General features: G+C 43.7%; 1 protein-coding gene across 1 annotated transcript in view; it reads left to right on the top strand.

The window, feature by feature from the left end:
* GPR107 (G protein-coupled receptor 107) overlaps positions 1-17,509 on the top strand; it is a 202,503-nt gene that overhangs the window by 62,205 nt on the left and 122,789 nt on the right. The window contains exon 14 of the mRNA XM_069237052.1: positions 1,736-1,779. Within this exon, the coding sequence (XP_069093153.1) occupies positions 1,736-1,779 (44 nt within the window). The remainder of the gene's footprint in view (positions 1-1,735; positions 1,780-17,509) is intronic.

Consider the following 17,509-nt stretch of genomic DNA (forward strand, 5'->3'; position numbering starts at 1 on the left):
GCACAGGGGAAGCCTCTTTCTGGGGGACAGGTAAAAAGGTCTGCTCCCCTGACCACAACCGTACGCTCCTAGGAATTTCACTCTATCCACATACAACATCAGAGCTACACGTTGATGTCTGTTGGTAACCAAGATTGCCTCCAATGAGTGTGCTTGTTTGTCGAATTCATTGAGGGGGAAAAATTGCTCTGTGCCACACATCAGATGTACAGGATAAAAGCAAATAACTTGTGTGTGTGATAGAAATGTGGCTCAATGTGCCTAAAGCTTGACCTCTCGAGTGCCATTCTGAAGGGCTAGCGCTTCGTTCAAGTGGGCAGAGACAACGAACAGGATGGTGAGGTTGCCATGATTTTAAGAAAAATGCAATTTTTTTCTGATGCATACTTCCTACTGTTCTTTACTCACCTTTAGAAAATTCTGCAGGCGTCTGACTGGATGCAGAAACGTTTCTGCAGTGCTCTTGCTCGCCCGATGTGTTGCTTTACAGTGTTGTGATGGCTTTGTACCACCCCTGATATGATAGAACAGAGTTGCATATAATCGACAACCTTGTGCTTGGACTTAAGTTCCTTTTTTTTTTCCTGTGCCTTCTGATACAGATGCGGAGCGCTGCCCACGATTCTGGGAGGTTCTGCTTTGGTATGTGTTTTGTAGGGCTGTAATCTGTGGTTAGAAGTATCATTCAGAATATCAGGATACTTATCAATGCTCATGCTGGTGGATACTCTAACAGCGGACTTTTCATTGTCCTCCCAACTCCTTGTTCTGTGGTATAGTCTTCTAAAAAGACCCCAGTCTTGGAATCCGCAAACTGACTCATTCAGTTGCCTGATTGGTTCTGCATATGAGGGCGTGGAAGAGTTCCTGAAAGAAACTGACCTCACTGGGCATGGGTGGTTCTTATATGTGGCTCCCTTTGTCTCCTCCGGAGCGGAATGGCATCTACATGTAGTGGCACAGCACCCCCTACTTGCGCACAGGAACAATATTTTTGTGTTTTCTGGATCCAGTCTGGCACCTTTGGGGAAAATTACAAGGAGAGGAATCCGTAACTTGTTTGTCAAGTGCCCAAAGGGGAATTGGAGAGTAGTATTATCGGTGGCCTTGGAACAGTAAGGGAAAGTGTTACTCTCCACACAAACTACTGCCTACTGCACTGCTTTAGGAAGCTAATGTTTGAAAAGGCTGACAGAGGCACTGAAAGATGGGTGTGCCGAATGTGCTCGGACAGGGTCCTGGCCCCAGAGCTGTTAGTGGTTGCTGGAGGGGTGGTATGTACATAGCATTGTGTGGGGTTTGTGCCTGGATAGTGGTTGGTTGTTGGGTAGGTGGGCTATGGATCGCATGAGGTTCGGCTGCTTTCGGGGACGCTGGAGGTTGATTGGAGGGATGGAATATGGTTGCATGGGGTTAGTCTTGGTGCTATTCTGATGGACTGTTATGCAGTAGTTTGTTGTCTTGTCTTTGGACTGATTCCTTGCTGTAAACTAACAGAGCAGTTTTGAGTGAACCAACACAACACTGAATTCCCAATGTCTTCCTCAAACTACATCTACGTCTCTACCTACCAAGTCTAACATTGAATGGCATTTCTCTTAGAAGGGGTAGTAGAGATGCTTCATGGTCTAGCCACAGTTTACCTACCCACTTCTCTGTTTGCAGTATGTATTCTTTTGTAGAGTTATGAGAGGTTTTCATGGTGTTTGACTCAAGTGCAATCTCCTCTCTCTAGGTCCATACGGCACTTACAGGAGGCGTCCGCAACTGATGGAAAAGGTAAGTCACTCACTGTGCTACTAAGACTTCATCATTGCTGTTTTTGCAGCTTGAATACCCTCTCAATTCCCTTTGTGCAGATTCACTCAGTGGTCTTGTGCAGAAACTTCTCTTGTAATCCTAATACATTTTCTTTTGAGTATGGGTCATAAGTGGAGTTGCGGTGATTCACTTTGACATCAAGCGTAAACCCGCAGTGCTGGTATGTATTCCCGATCTTGAGATTCTTTTCTCCTCCCTTGGGATTGATTGCAAGAAAGGAATTGTCTCGAAAAAGTCGACATCTAAAAGTCAGTAGGGAAGACTGAATAAAAGTGCAAAGTAAAGCAGAGCTGCAGGGTTCGGAGACGTAGGTGAGGATGCCGCGGATCGCCTATGACCTTGACGATCAATCACAAGAGTATAGTTATAACAACAAGCTGAGAAAACACCGAAGCTTGATCACACCGAAGAAGACTCAAAAGAAACAGATTCGTCCAAGTGGACTTGGACTGGTGGTTCTTACTCCGTGGGGAGAAAAACACATTCGAGGAGAAACATCTGGCAGTTGAGGGAAGCAAAAAAGACATTAGGGCTGTGACTGAACCCTGAAGGGCTGTCATGATCAGAGGAAGGTAAAATACGATACAACACCTCTGCTGAAAAGGAATCGTGTGTTGATGCCTGACATTGTACTAACAAAAAAATCTTTTGATGTTGAGAAAAGAGAGCAACGTTTTGAGGTCGAAGTGGCAGCGTTAGTATAGAAGAAGGAATTTGATAACACACTTGGTTATATAATTCCTTTCAAGAGGCTCTACAGGACCTAAGGAAGAGACAAAACAAATCTCCATCCCTCTGAACCACTGGGAATGCAGCAGAAAGAAGAACTCCACAGCATGTAGAAAAGAGCGAATGCAGAAACCAGTCGCGGCTCGCAGGGATTCCTTGGGCGTGGCAGGGCAGCTCATAGGGGGGGTGAGAAGGATTAATAACATTTAATTAAATTAAATAAAAACTTACCTCCTCTGATGCCCCGCTGCTCCCCTCTCCTGCGTCGTCGCTGCACGCAGACCCAGGCTCCCAGCCTGCCCTGTGACCAATCCTGACGCTGCTTAGAGCAGTGTCGGGATTGGCTGGGAGTGCCCATCCAGGGCGCTCCCAGGCAGACTCAGCCTGTGCAGTCTCTCTCCAGCCTCAAACTGTGTTGCTGGGCTGGAGAGAGCCCTGTGCGCGTGTGTGTTTGGCTGGCCCGAGACAGCCGGCCAAACACACATCCGCTCTCAGGGGAGTGCACAGTGCACTACCCTCTGCTCGTCACCCCCAATGCCCCACTCCTTTCACAATGAAGGGATAATAAACACAGTTTATTATCCCTTCCTTGTGAAAGGATTTGCAGTGGTTGCTGCTGGCGGGGGGGCGACACTCCTTTGCCCTTATGGAGGATCCACCCCTGGCAGAAACATCTCCAGGACCTCCCACTGATAAAGATAAAAGGATGGATGCTGTTGGGAGGAAGATGGAGAGATCAGTAGTCACACCGTGAAGAATCTGTTTGTCAGGGTTGTTGATGTTTTGCTTGAGCAAATGAAAAAAGCCTGTGACACCGCCTGTGCCTTAGGAGCTCTGCAAACCAACAGTGCAGGTAGGAGAGGGGCAACCGCTAAAGGAAAAGGCCAGATTCTAATCCCGTTTCATCAGTCATTTCAAAGAGCCCATGCCTCAGTGAGTAAGCAGGGCAGATGACAATGGCAACATGCAAGCTTTTTCTGGCAGAGTGAGGCGGATGCCCAAGCCCCCTGGGCCTAAATTACAAGTGACTCCAGCATGACAGCTCTCAAAAACAGTATTCCAGTTTGGAGCAGAATAGGTTGTTTTCTGAAATAGTGGTTGAAAATCCTCAGACAGTTGAGTCCCAGGAAGAATATCAGGGCAGTAACGCTTGTCTTTGAGGATCCGCTAACTTCCAGGGTTGTGGGTGAACAAGGGGCATCTTCTGTTAGCAGACCCATCCGCTGCCTTTCACACTGTCAACCATGAAAATCTGGTTGACAGGCTAAGGGTGATGGGGATAGGGCACACGCATTATGCTGGTTCTTTTTTTCTCTGATTGTGCTTAGTTGATTCCTGCCCCCACCTCATTTAGATCCTCAGGAAAAGTAGAGAAAGTACTTAGCAGACATCCCCAGTCCAAAACAAGACCTAACACTAAGACCAATTGTAGGTATTTGGTCGGTGAGTGTCTTTAATTGGTTAGAGCTGTAAAAATTCAAGTTCCAGTTCTACAAGAAGTATCCCTACGGTGGAGCAAGATCATCTGTCTACAGTAGACCTCAAAGATGCCTAATTCCATATCCTGGTGAATGAGGACCTTTCCACGTACTTCAAGTTTGTGATGGGGCAATCATTTCTAATTCATTGTAAATAAATAAAGCTGTATTATGAAAATAAACACCACAGATATAGGTGGCAAGTAAATAATCTATCTCAACTCTTCATTAAAAAAAAAAAAAAAAAAAGGGAAAAGACAACTGGGCAATCAAGCCACATAGGCTGCAGCTGTGCAAGGCTCAAACGCTGACACTGCAGCTTTAATGGCTCACAGCCCCCAGTATTCAACCATGCTTTTTCAGTGCTGGTTGCTCCAGTTGCCTGTGTGTGTATGTATTTATTTATATATATATATGTGTGTATATATATATATATGTGTGTGTGTATATATATATATATATATATATATATATATATATATATATATATATATATATATATATATATGTTCGATGGCATGTGTAGCTGCAGATACACATGCTGTGCACATCCCGCCATCTGGTGTTGGGCTCGGAGTGTTACAAGTTGTTTTTCTTCGAAGAAGTCTTTTCGAGTCACGAGACCGAGGGACTCCTCCCATTTCGACTCCATTGCGCATGGGCGTCGACTCCATCTTAGATTGTTTTTTTTCCCCCATCGGGTTCGGACGTGTTCCTTTTCGCTCCGTGTTTCTGGTCGGAAAGTTAGTTAGAATCTCGGAAAAAACGTTGGTATTGTTTGCGTTCGGTATCGGGTTAGTTACAACAGATCGACACCGAATTTAGAAGAGTTCCGGTGGCCCTTCGGGTTTTTTTTGATCCCCCGTCGGGGCCTGGTCGGCTCGGCCACGTGTGAATTCAAGGCTGATGGAACGGACCCCATTCCGCTTCTGTCCAAAATGCCATAACAAGTATCCGTATACGGATCCGCATCTGGTCTGTAACTTGTGCTTGTCCCCAGAGCACAAGGAAGATACTTGTGATGCCTGTCGAGCGTTTCGGTCCAGAAAGACGTTAAGAGACCGAAGAGCCAGAAGACTGCAGATGGCGTCGACGCCGACAGAACAAGAGCGTTTCGAGGAAGAAGAGGAAGCTTTCTCTATCCACGAATCGGACTCTGAAGAGCTCTAGGCCGAAGAAACGCCGAAAACCGTGAGTAAGACGTCGAAACATAAGACTCACGAGAAGTCAACAAGAGCCCAGGGGACGCCACCGCCAACAGGCCATGGCTTAACCCAAAAAAGCGGTGACCGAGCCAAGGCACCGAAAAAGGGCACGCTGGTGTCGAAGTCATCCGACTCCGGTCGAGATACCGCCACACAGCAATCTCGGACCCGAGACATCGGCTCTGAGAAATTTCGGCACCGTGACAGCGGCACCGAACAAATTCGGCACCGAGACACCACCACGCCGAAAATTACAAAGGTTTCTTCGGAGCCTAAAAAGACCTCCGAAAAAGTTTCGGTTCCGAAACATCCAGCCTCGGAGCCGAGAACAGGTTCCTATACAGAGGAACAAGGATTAGCCTCACAAATGAAAAAACATAGATTTGGAGAGGAACTTCAAGCTGTAGAGCCAGACTATACTCAAAGGAGGCTCCACATTCATCAAGACACAGGGAAGATAACCACTCTTCCTCCAATTAAAACAAAAAGAAAACTTGCCTTTCACGAAAAGGACAAGGAGCCACAGGCAAAGGTGGCAAAGAAAACAACTCCACCACCTTCTCCACCACCATCAGTGCACACATCACCAGTAGCAACTCCTCCACTGATGCACTCCCCGACTCATACACTCCCCGACTCATACTGCCATGCGTCAAGATGATCCCGATGCATGGGACCTTTACGATGCTCCAGTATCGGACAACAGCCCAGACTCGTACCCTACCAGGCCGTCCCTTCCTGAGGACAGTACATCTTACACACAGGTGATCGCAAGGGCAGCTGCTTTCCATAACGTCACCTTGCATTCAGAACCAATTGAGGATGACTTCTTGTTTAACACGCTAACCTCCACTCATAGCCAGTACCAAAGACTACCTATGCTCCCAGGAATGCTAAAACATTCAAAACAAATCTTTCAGGATCCTGTTAAAGGCCGAGCCATAACTCCAAGGGTGGAGAAAAAGTACAAGCCACCGCCAACAGATCCTGTTTATATTACAACGCAGTTAACTCCAGACTCAGTAGTTGTCGGGGCAGCTCGTAAGAGAGCAAACTCTCATACCTCGGGAGACGCACCACCTCCAGACAAAGAGAGTCGCAAATTTGATGCTGCGGGCAAAAGGGTTGCAGCACAAGCAGCAAACCAATGGCGCATTGCCAATTCACAAGCGCTTTTGGCAAGATATGACAGAGCTCACTGGGATGAGATGCAGCATTTGATAGAACACTTACCCAAGGAGTTCCAAAAAAGAGCACAACAAGTGGTGGAAGAAGGACAAAGTATCTCTAATAATCAGATACGGTCTTCAATGGATGCAGCAGATTCGGCTTCAAGGACAGTAAATACTGCAATAACAATAAGAAGGCACGCATGGCTCCGCACGTCGGGTTTCAAGCCGGAAATTCAACAAGCCTTGCTAAATATGCCATTTAATGAACAGCAGTTGTTTGGGCCGGAAGTCAACACTGCTATTGAGAAACTCAAGAAAGACACTGATACGGCAAAAGCCATGGGCGCACTCTACTCCCCGCAGAGCAGAGGCACCTTTCGCAAAACACCTTTTAGGGGAGGGTTTCGAGGACAACCTACAGAAACCACAAACAAGGCCCACTTACCAAAGCCAATATCAGCGGGGAAGTTTTCGGGGGCAATATAGAGGGGGACAATTCCAAAGAAGTAGAGGAAAATTCCAAAGCCCCAAAAGTCCTCAAAATAAGCAGTGACTCAAGTCACACATCCCCATCACATAACACCTGTGGGGGGAAGATTAAGCCAATTTTACAAACATTGGGAGGAGATAACAACAGATACTTAGGTACTAGCAATTATCCAGCATGGTTATTGCATAGAATTTCGCGAATTCCCTCCAACAGTCCCACCGAAAACACACAGTATGTCGAAACAACATATAAATCTTCTAGGATTAGAAGTTCAAGCATTGCTCCAAAAAGAAGCAATAGAATTAGTACCAAAACAAGAACTAAACGAAGGAGTTTACTCACTGTACTTTCTGATACCCAAAAGAGACAAAACTCTAAGACCTATACTAGATCTCAGAATATTAAATACATACATCAAATCAGACCATTTTCACATGGTTACATTACAAGAAGTAATCCCACTGCTCAAACAACAAGACTATATGAAAACACTGGATCTAAAGGATGCATATTTCCATATACCAATACATCCTTCACACAGGAAGTACCTAAGGTTTGTATTCCAAGGGATACATTACCAATTCAAAGTGTTGCCATTCGGAATAACAACTGCGCCAAGAGTTTTTACAAAATGTCTAGCAGTAGTAGCTGCACATATCAGAAGGCAGCAAATACATGTGTTCCCGTACCTAGACGATTGGTTAATCAAAACCAACACGCAAAAACAGTGTTCACAACACACAAATTACGTCATACAAACCCTACACAAACTAGGTTTCTCAATCAATTACTCAAAGTCACACCTTCTGCTGTGTCAAACACAGCAATACCTAGGAGCAACAATCAACACAGTAAAAGAAATTGCCACTCCAAATCCACAAAGAGTCCAAACATTCCAAAATGTCATACAAGCCATGTATCCAAACCAAAAGATACAGGTCAAATTAGTAATGAAACTCCTAGGCATGATGTCCTCATGCATAGCCATTGTCCCAAACGCAAGGTTGCCCATGCGGCCCTTACAACAGTGCCTAGCATCACAGTGGTCATAGGCACAGGGTCAACTTCTAGATCTGGTGTTGATAGACCGCCAAACATACATCTCGCTTCAATGGTGGAACAGTATAAATTTAAACCAAGGGCGGCCTTTTCAAGACCCAGTGCCACAATACGTAATAACGACAGATGCATCCATGACAGGGTGGGGAGCACACCTCAATCAACACAGCATCCAAGGACAATCGGACATTCAGCAAAAACAGTTTCACATAAACCACTTAGAACTGTTAGCGGTATTTCTAGCTCTGAAAGCATTTCAACCCATAATAACCCACAAATACACTCTTGTCAAAACAGACAACATGACAACAATGTATTACCTAAACAAACAGGGAGGAACACACTCGACACAGTTGTGTCTCCTAACACAAAAAATATGGCATTGGGCGATTCACAACCACATTCGCCTATAGCACAATTTATTCCAGGGATTCAGAATCAGTTAGCAGACAATCTCTCTCGGGATCACCAACAGATCCACGAATGGGAAATTCACCCCCAAATACTGAACACTTACTTCAGAATGTGGGGAACGCCACAAATAGATCTATTTGCAACAAAAGAAAACTCAAAATGCCAAAACTTCGCATCCAGGTACCCACAACATCAGTCTCAGGGCAATGCACTATGGATGAACTGGTCAGGGATATTTGTGTACGCTTTCCCCCTCTCCCACTTCTTCCATATCTAGTAAACAAATTGAGTCAAAACAAACTAAAACTCATACTAATAGCACCAACATGGGCAAGGCAACCTTGGTACACAACACTACTAGACCTTTCAGTAGTACCTCATATCAAACTGCCAAACAGACCAGATCTGTTAACACAACACAAACAACAGATCAGACATCCAAATCCAGCATCGCTGAATCTAGCAATTTGGCTCCTGAAATCCTAGAATTCGGGCACTTAGACCTCACACAGGAATGTATGGAGGTCATAAAACAGGCTAGAAAACCTACCACTAGACACTGTTATGCAAATAAGTGGAAAAGATTTGTTTATTACTGCCATAATAATCAAATTCAACCTTTACACGCATCTGCAAAAGAGATAGTAGGATACTTACTACATTTGCAGAAATCTAAACTGGCTTTCTCTTCCATTAAAATACATCTTACGGCAATTTCAGCTTACCTGCAAATTACGCACTCAACTTCATTATTTAGGATACCAGTTATAAAAGCGTTTATGGAAGTCCTAAAGAGAATTATACCACCAAGAACACCACCGGTTCCTTCATGGAACCTCAACATTGTCTTAACACGACTCATGGGTCCACCTTTTGAATCCATGCACTCTTGTGAAATGCAATACTTAACGTGGAAAGTTGCATTTCTAATTGCCATCACATCTCTAAGAAGAGTGAGTGAAATTCAAGCATTTACCATTCAAGAACCATTTATTCAAATACACAAAAATAAAGTTGTTCTATTGACCAATCCTAAATTTTTACCAAAAGTAATCTCACCGTTCCACTTGAATCAAACGGTAGAATTACCAGTGTTCTTCCCACAGCCAGATTCTGTAGCCGAAAGAGCACTACATACATTAGACATCAAAAGGGAACTAATGTACTACATTGACAGAACAAAACTAATTCGAAAGACAAAACAACTATTTATCGCCTTTCAAAAACCTCATACTGGAAATCCAATTTCAAAACAAGGCATTGCTAGATGGATAGTTAAGTGTATTCAAACCTGTTATCTTAAAGCAAAGAGAGAGCTGCCTATTACACCAAAGGCACACTCAACCAGAAAGAAAGGTGCTACCATGGCCTTTCTAGGAAATATTCCAATGAACGAAATATGTAAGGCAGCAACATGGTCTACGCCTCATACATTTACCAAGCACTACTGTGTAGATGTGTTAACTGCACAACAAGCAACAGTAGGTCAAGCTGTACTAAGAACATTATTTCAAACTACTTCAACTCCTACAGGCTGAACCACCACTTTTGGGGAGATAACTGCTTATTAGTCTATGCACAGCATGTGTATCTGCAGCTACACATGCCATCGAACGGAAAATGTCACTTACCCAGTGTACATCTGTTCGTGGCATTAGTCGCTGCAGATTCTCATGCGCCCACCCGCCTCCCCGGGAGCCTGTAGCCGTTCAGAAGTAGATCTTAAACATTTGTAAATATATTACTTTAAACTTCATTATGTACAGACGCATTCACTCCATTGCATGGGCACTATTACTAGCATACACAACTCCTACCTCACCCTCTGCGGGGAAAACAATCTAAGATGGAGTCGACGCCCATGCGCAATGGAGTCGAAATGGGAGGAGTCCCTCGGTCTCGTGACTCGAAAAGACTTCTTTGAAGAAAAACAACTTGTAACACTCCGAGCCCAACACCAGATGGCGGGATGTGCACAGCATGTGAATCTGCAGCGACTAATGCCACGAACAGATGTATACTGGGTAAGTGACATTTTCCATATATATATATGTATGTATGTATGTATATATGTATGTATATGTGTTCATGTTCGATGGCATGTGTAGCTGTAGATACACATGCTATGCATAGCTCTTCCGACATCTAGTGTTGGCTTGGAGTGTTACAAGTTGTTTTTCTTCAAAGAAGCATTTTCGGAGTCACGGGATCGAGTGACTCCTCCTCTCAGTTACAATGCTCATGGGCATCAACTCCATTGTTCGATTGTTTTTCTTTCCGCTGTCTGGTTCGGACGTGTTACCTCTCGCTCCGAGATTTTGAATGGGAAAACCTTTGAAAACCTATTTAATCGTCTGTATTGTTTCGATCACTTTTCCCATCTAGCATCGAACCGATAGTACCGTCGGAATCTAGATTTTGCAATCCTGGGCATGTGCGCACAACTCGGGCCTGTTCGGGCCAACCGCGTGTAAGCCTGATGGATCGGACTCCATTTCGATTCTGCCCTTGGTGCCACTCGAAGTTCCCACATACAGACCAACGTCTGGTTTGTAATTTGTGCCTTTCTTTGGATCACCGAGAAGGAGATTGCGAGGTCTGCCGTTCGTTTCGATCCAAAAAGACCTTAAGAGATCACAGAGCCCGAAGTTTAGAAATGGCGTTGAAAAGGACAGAACATCTCAACGTCAGAGAAGAAGAACAGGCGCAGACAGCAGTCTCCATCCGAGATACCGACTCCGAGCAAGAATCGGAAGAAGATAGGTCTATCACTGCTGGCCAGCACGTGAGTACGTCTGCCCCTACGCCCATCTATAAAAAAAACTACTGAAGGACTTGGGTACACCACTGCCGGAAGGCCATGGTTCGGCCTGAAAAAAGACTGTAGTTGACCGACCTTCGGGTTCCGCGCTGAAAAAGGCCACTTCTCCACTCACTTCTGTGTCGAGCAAGTCGATTAAAAGTTCCACTTCGGAATCCAGTAAACGTCCTCACTTCTCGGAGTTGAAGATTCGACGTCCGGCTTCGGAGCCAAAACAGCCGACTTCATTTTCGGGACTGAAAAAGATTCAGACTTCGGAACCGAAAAAATCCTCATACTCAGAGGAACAAGGACTTTTCAAGCACATTTAAACGAATCTCGAAGCCTATGCAAGAATCTTATAAGCCTTCTGATGAGGACACTCAAATTCAGCCAATATTGGAGGTTATGGATGAAAGGCAATCTAGGATCCATATACATAAAGAGACTGACAGAAGTATTACTGCACCTGCTTTAAAAACTAAAAGAAAGCTGGCTTTTCAAGAGGAATTAGACTCTGCTCATCCACCATCAAAGGTTCAAAAACAAAAGGAGAAATCAGCGCCTGTCCCTACTTCTTCTCCTCCTCATTCTCCACAGCTTTCTTTTTCACCTCCACACAATAGTCCACCACCATTGCCTTCTCCAACACACTCACAATACTCTCATGGAGATACAGTGGATCCTTGGGATCTATATGACCCAGATCCCATTCCGGATAGTGATCCTGACCTATACTCCTCCAAGCCTTCTCCACCAGAGGACACTACTGCCTACACTCAAGTCGTTTCTAGGGCAACTGCTTATCATGGCGTGCTTATGCACACTGAGCCCCTAGAGGAGGACTTCTTGCCGACCAAATTTTTAGTGAGCTCGTCAAAGCTAGAGTAATTACTCCCAGAATTGGCAGAAAATACAAACCGGCTCCTACAGACCCAGACTACATTACAAATCAAGTTCCTCCAGACTCAGTAGTGGTGAGTGCGGCTAGGAAAAGAGCTAACAGCCAATCATCAGGAGATGCTCCTCCACCTAAGGAGAGTAGAAAGTTTGCTGCTGCTGGCAAGAGTAGCCACACAAGCAGCTAACCAATGGCGAATTGCAAATTCGCAAGCACTTCTTGCCAGGTATGATAGAGCCCACTGGGATGAGATGCAAGAATTCATACAGCACCTCCCAAAAGAGCATCAAGAAGAGGGACAGGCCATAAGTAACAACCAGATAAGGTCTGCCCTCGATGCTGCTGATACAGCTGCAAGGAGTGTAAATACTGCCAATACAATAAGAAGGTATGCATGGTTACGCTTGTCTGGTTTTAAACCAGAAATTCAGCAGGCAGTACTAAATATGCCTTTTGATAAAAAAACACATTTATTTGGCCCTGGAGTAGATACCACCATTGCAAAACTGAGAAAAGAGACTGATACTGCCAAAGCAATGTGAGCATTATATACCACACCTGTGGAACATGTTTTAAAGGAAGAACTACTGGACATCAGAGAAAATTTCTGGATGTACCGTTTAAAATCTCTGCATCCAGATGGACTGAACATCACTGACAATACCACTTGATTTCTGCATATCTGAAGAGTTCTCAGGACTGCATTGATTCCACATTCCAATTGGAATCTTCACTCATGATGCTTTTTGAAAATCCACCAGTGTCAGCTGTGCAGCCACTGAGCAAACCATCTTGTACTACCTGAGGAAGGCGGAAGCTGAAACGTTGTAGTAGAAATATATTTTTGTTCTTTAAGGAGATCTGTTTGAGTCACTTCTTTCTTGGATATTACATTTTCTTGTGGCTCTTTGTATCCTTTGGGATCCAGATTTTTGCCCTGGCTGGCTGTTGTTTTCTTGTGATCCTGCATCTTCCAGTGTGTATGTATATATGTGTGCATATATATATATATATATATATATATATATATATATAATATATCACAGTTTAGAGGAGGATTCAAACCACAATCCTCTTCCTCCCAGGCAAAGCAGGGACAGCAACAATATCAAAGAGGGGGATTAGAGGGTCCTATAGAGGAGAATATTTCAGAAATAGAGGCAAATTCCAAGCCTCAAAACAAGCCACTACCGTCCAAACAGTGACTTTTTTCCCACTCCTCCACCACACACATCTCCTGTGGGGAGAAGACTGCAGCAATTTCACTCTCATTGACAAAATATCACCACTGACAGTTGGGTGCTGTCAATTATCTGCAATGGCTATTGCCTAGAATTGATCTCTACCACTCCAAACATCCCATCACGTTACCACAAATTGTCCCCAGAACACAACATTCTGTTGCGACAAGAGGTACAGTCCCTGTTACAAAAACAAGCAATAGAATTGGTGCCACATTCTCAAGAAGGAACAGGGGTATACTCTCTATACTTCCTCATTCTAAAAAAAGATGGCACTCTAAGGCCCATCTTAAACCTCAGACATCTCAATCTATACATCCTGTCAGAACACTTTCACATGGTAACTCTGCAGGACGTCATTCCACTACTACAAAAGCAGGATTACATGACTGCTTTAAAACCTTAAAGATGCGTATTTCCATAAACTCAGCCATCCATCTCACAGAAAATACTTAAGGTATAGCAGGAAAACATTATCAGTTCAAAGTTCTGCCGTTCGGCATAACAACAGCTCCAAGAGTCTTCACAAAATGTCTAGCAGTACTAGCAGCCTACTTAAGAAGACAACGCATTCATGTCTTTCCAAATCTAGACGATTGGCTAATAAATTCAAGCAATTTTACACAATGCCAGCAAGACACACAGTACGTAATAGAAACCCTACATACACTATGGTTCACTCTAAATTACCAGAAATCTCACTTTCAACCAGCACAGGTACAAACTTACCTAGGAGCTATTTTAAACACACAAAAAGCCCTAGCATATCCAAATACACAAAGGATACAAGCTTTCCAAAATCTCATACCACACATACAGCTAAATCAACAATACACTGTAGGATTTATCATTAAGATTCTAGGAATGATGGCATCTTGCACAGCAATAGTTCCACATGCAAGACTCCGCATGAGGCCTTTACAACAATGCCTCTCACAACAATGGTCTCAGGCTCAAGGTCAATTGCAAGATCTAGTGTTGACGCAAACGTCCCTTCAATGGTGGAATCTCCGCAATCTAATGAAGGGGCGGTCGTTTCAAGACCCTGTGCCTGAGACCACAATAACAGACGCATCAGTGATAGGTTGGGGAGCTCATCTAGACGACCTCACCATTCAAGGGGAATGGGATTCCAAAAATAAAGATTTTTCTCTTAAACCATTTAGAATTATTAGCTGTGTTTCTCGCCCTAAAAGCATTTCAACCCCTTCTCAAACACAAGACTGTCTTGATAAAAACTGACAATATGACAACTATGTATTACCTAAAGAAACAAGGCGGGACACATTCATCTCAACTGTCCCTTCTAGCCCAATCAATATGGAAATGGGCAATTCACAATCACATTCACTTAATAGCAGAATACATTCCAGGAATACGCAATCCGCTGGCAGATCTCCTAAGCAGGAATCACCAACAAACACACAAATAGGAAATTTACTTCCAAGTACTTTCACAAGTGGGGAACACCAGAAATAGACCTATTCGCAACAAGCGAAAATGCAAAATACCAAAACTTCGCATCCAGACACCCATTTCCCTATCCAAGGACAATGCTGTATGAATCAATTGGTCAGGGATATTTGCTTACGCTTTTTCCCCTCTCCCACTCCTTCCCTTCCTGGTAAGCAAACTACGGCAGACATCTCTTACCATGATACTCGTAGTCCCAACAAGGGCACGTCAACATTGGTACACAACACTCCTAGACCTCTCTGTAGTACCTCATTTCAAACTCCCAAACAGACCGGATTTGTTAAAACAAAACAAAGGTCAAATCAGGCATCCATACCCCAGTGTTCTCAACTTAGCGGTTTGGCTCCTGAATTCATAGAATTTGGATACCTACACCTTCCTTTAGAATGTATGGAAGTATTCAAACAAGCACGTAAACCTACCACTAGACAATATTATGCTAACAAATGCAAAAGATTTGTCTACTACTGTCAATCTAAAAACATTGATCCACTTATAGCATCAATACAGGATATTGTATGTTACCTGCTCCATTTGCAAAAAGCAAATTTAGCTTTCTCATCTATCAAAATTCACCTTACTGCAATATCTGCATACTTACAAACTATTCAACACACTTCTCTGTTCAGAGTTCCTGTTATTAAAGCCTTCATGGAAGGATTAAAACGCATTATTCCACCTAGAACACCACCTGTTCCTACTTGGAATCTAAATATTGTACTTACCAGACTCATGGGCCCAAAGTTTGAACTCATGCACTCTTGTGAAATTAAATTTTTGACATGGAAGGTTGCCTTCCTTGTAGCTATTACCTCATTACGAAGAGTTAGTGAAATACAAGCATTCACTCTTGAAGAACCTTTTTTCCAAGTACATTAACAATAAGTTGTACTTAGAACAACTCCTAAATTTCTCCCAAAAGTAGTATCTCATTTTTACATCAAACAGTGGAATTGCCAGTCTTCTTCCCACAGCCTGACTCAGTTGCAGAAAGAGCCCTTCATGCTCTCAACCTCAAAAGAGCTCTTAGGTACTATATAAATAGAACTAAACATTTTAGAAAAATGAAACAACTTTTTGTTGCTTATCAGCAACCACATAAAGGCAATCCTATCTCTAAACAAGGGTTAGCAAGATGGATTGTTAGATGCATACAAATATGCTATATCAAAGCAAAAAACTACTTTTGATCACACCTAGAGCACATTCTACAAGAAAGAAAGGTGCATCTATGGCATCTTTAGGAAACATACCAATGGCTGATATATGTAAAGCTGCCAGATGGTCAACTCCTCATACATTTACAAAACATTATTGTGTAGATGTATTTTCAAAGCAATGGACCAATGTTGGCCAGGCTGTCTTGCGAACATTATTTCAAACAACTTCAACTCCTACAGGCTAGCTACTGCTTAGGATTAACTGCTTTGTAGTCTATGCATTGCATGTGTGTCTGCAGCTACACATGCCATTGAACGGAAAATGTCACTTACCCAGTGTACATGTGTTTGTGGCATGTAGTACTGCAGATTCACATGCACCCTCCTTCCTCCCCGGAAGCCTGTAGTCGTTCAAGTTTATTATTTGTACATATGTAGATACATTTACATTTGCATGGACACCTATTTTTACTTACTAATTTTATAGAACATTTATGTTCTTACACGCTAACACTCCTTCCTTCACCCTTTGCGGGAAAACAATCTAACAATGGAGTCGATGCCCATGTGCAGTGGAGCCGAAGAGGAGGAGTCACTCGATCCCGTGACTCGAAAGACTTCTTAGAAGGAAAACAACTTGTAACACTCTGAGCCCAACACTAGATGTCTGAAGAGCTATGCATAGCATGTGAATCTGCAGCACTACATGCTATCGAACAAGTGTACACTGGGTAAGTGACATTTTCCATATATATATATATATATATATATATATATATATATATAGTCGAGGTATGCTACTACAGAAAAACAAAACATTATCTTTTACCCTTTCACTGACAAGGAGGGTGAGTTGCTTATGATTCCCGTGAAGGAAAACTAGGATTACAGGTGAGAAAACATTCCTCCTTCAGGGAATCTCCACTGATAAGCACTGAATAGGAGTGGAAAAGAAACAGATAATTCCTAGAACTGAGGAAGTTTCTCAAGGAGGCCTGCCCTGCTGGGCCACGTCGTCTAAACTCTGAATCAAACATATGAACAGACCTCCAAGTGGCTGCTGTAAGGAAATGCCTCCTTGGCATGGTTACCCCCTGACTTTTTGCCTTTGGTGATCCTAAGTTTTGATTGAAAGTGTGCTGAGGCCTGCTAACCAGGCACCAGCACCAGTGTTCTTTCCCTAACCTGTACCTTTGTTTCCACAATTGGCACACCCTGGCATCCAGGTAAGTCCCTTGTAACTGGTACCAAGGGCCCTGATGCCAGGCAAGGTCTCTAAGGGCTGCAGCATGTCTTATGCCACCCTGGGGACCCCTCACTCAGCACAGACACACTGCTTGCCAGCTTGTGTGTGCTAGTGGGGATAAAAAGACTAAGTCGACATGGAACTCCTCTCAGGGTGCCATGCCAACCTCACACTGCCTATGAAGTATAGATAAGTCACCCCTCTAGCAGGCCTTACAGCCCTAAGGCAGGGTGCATTATACCATAGTTGAGGGCATAAGTGCATGAGCACTATGCCCCTACAGTGTCTAAGCAAAACCTTAGACATTGTAAGTGCAG

This window comes from Pleurodeles waltl, chromosome 6 (genome assembly GCF_031143425.1).
Source record: "Pleurodeles waltl isolate 20211129_DDA chromosome 6, aPleWal1.hap1.20221129, whole genome shotgun sequence".
Lineage (NCBI taxonomy): Eukaryota > Metazoa > Chordata > Amphibia > Caudata > Salamandridae > Pleurodeles > Pleurodeles waltl.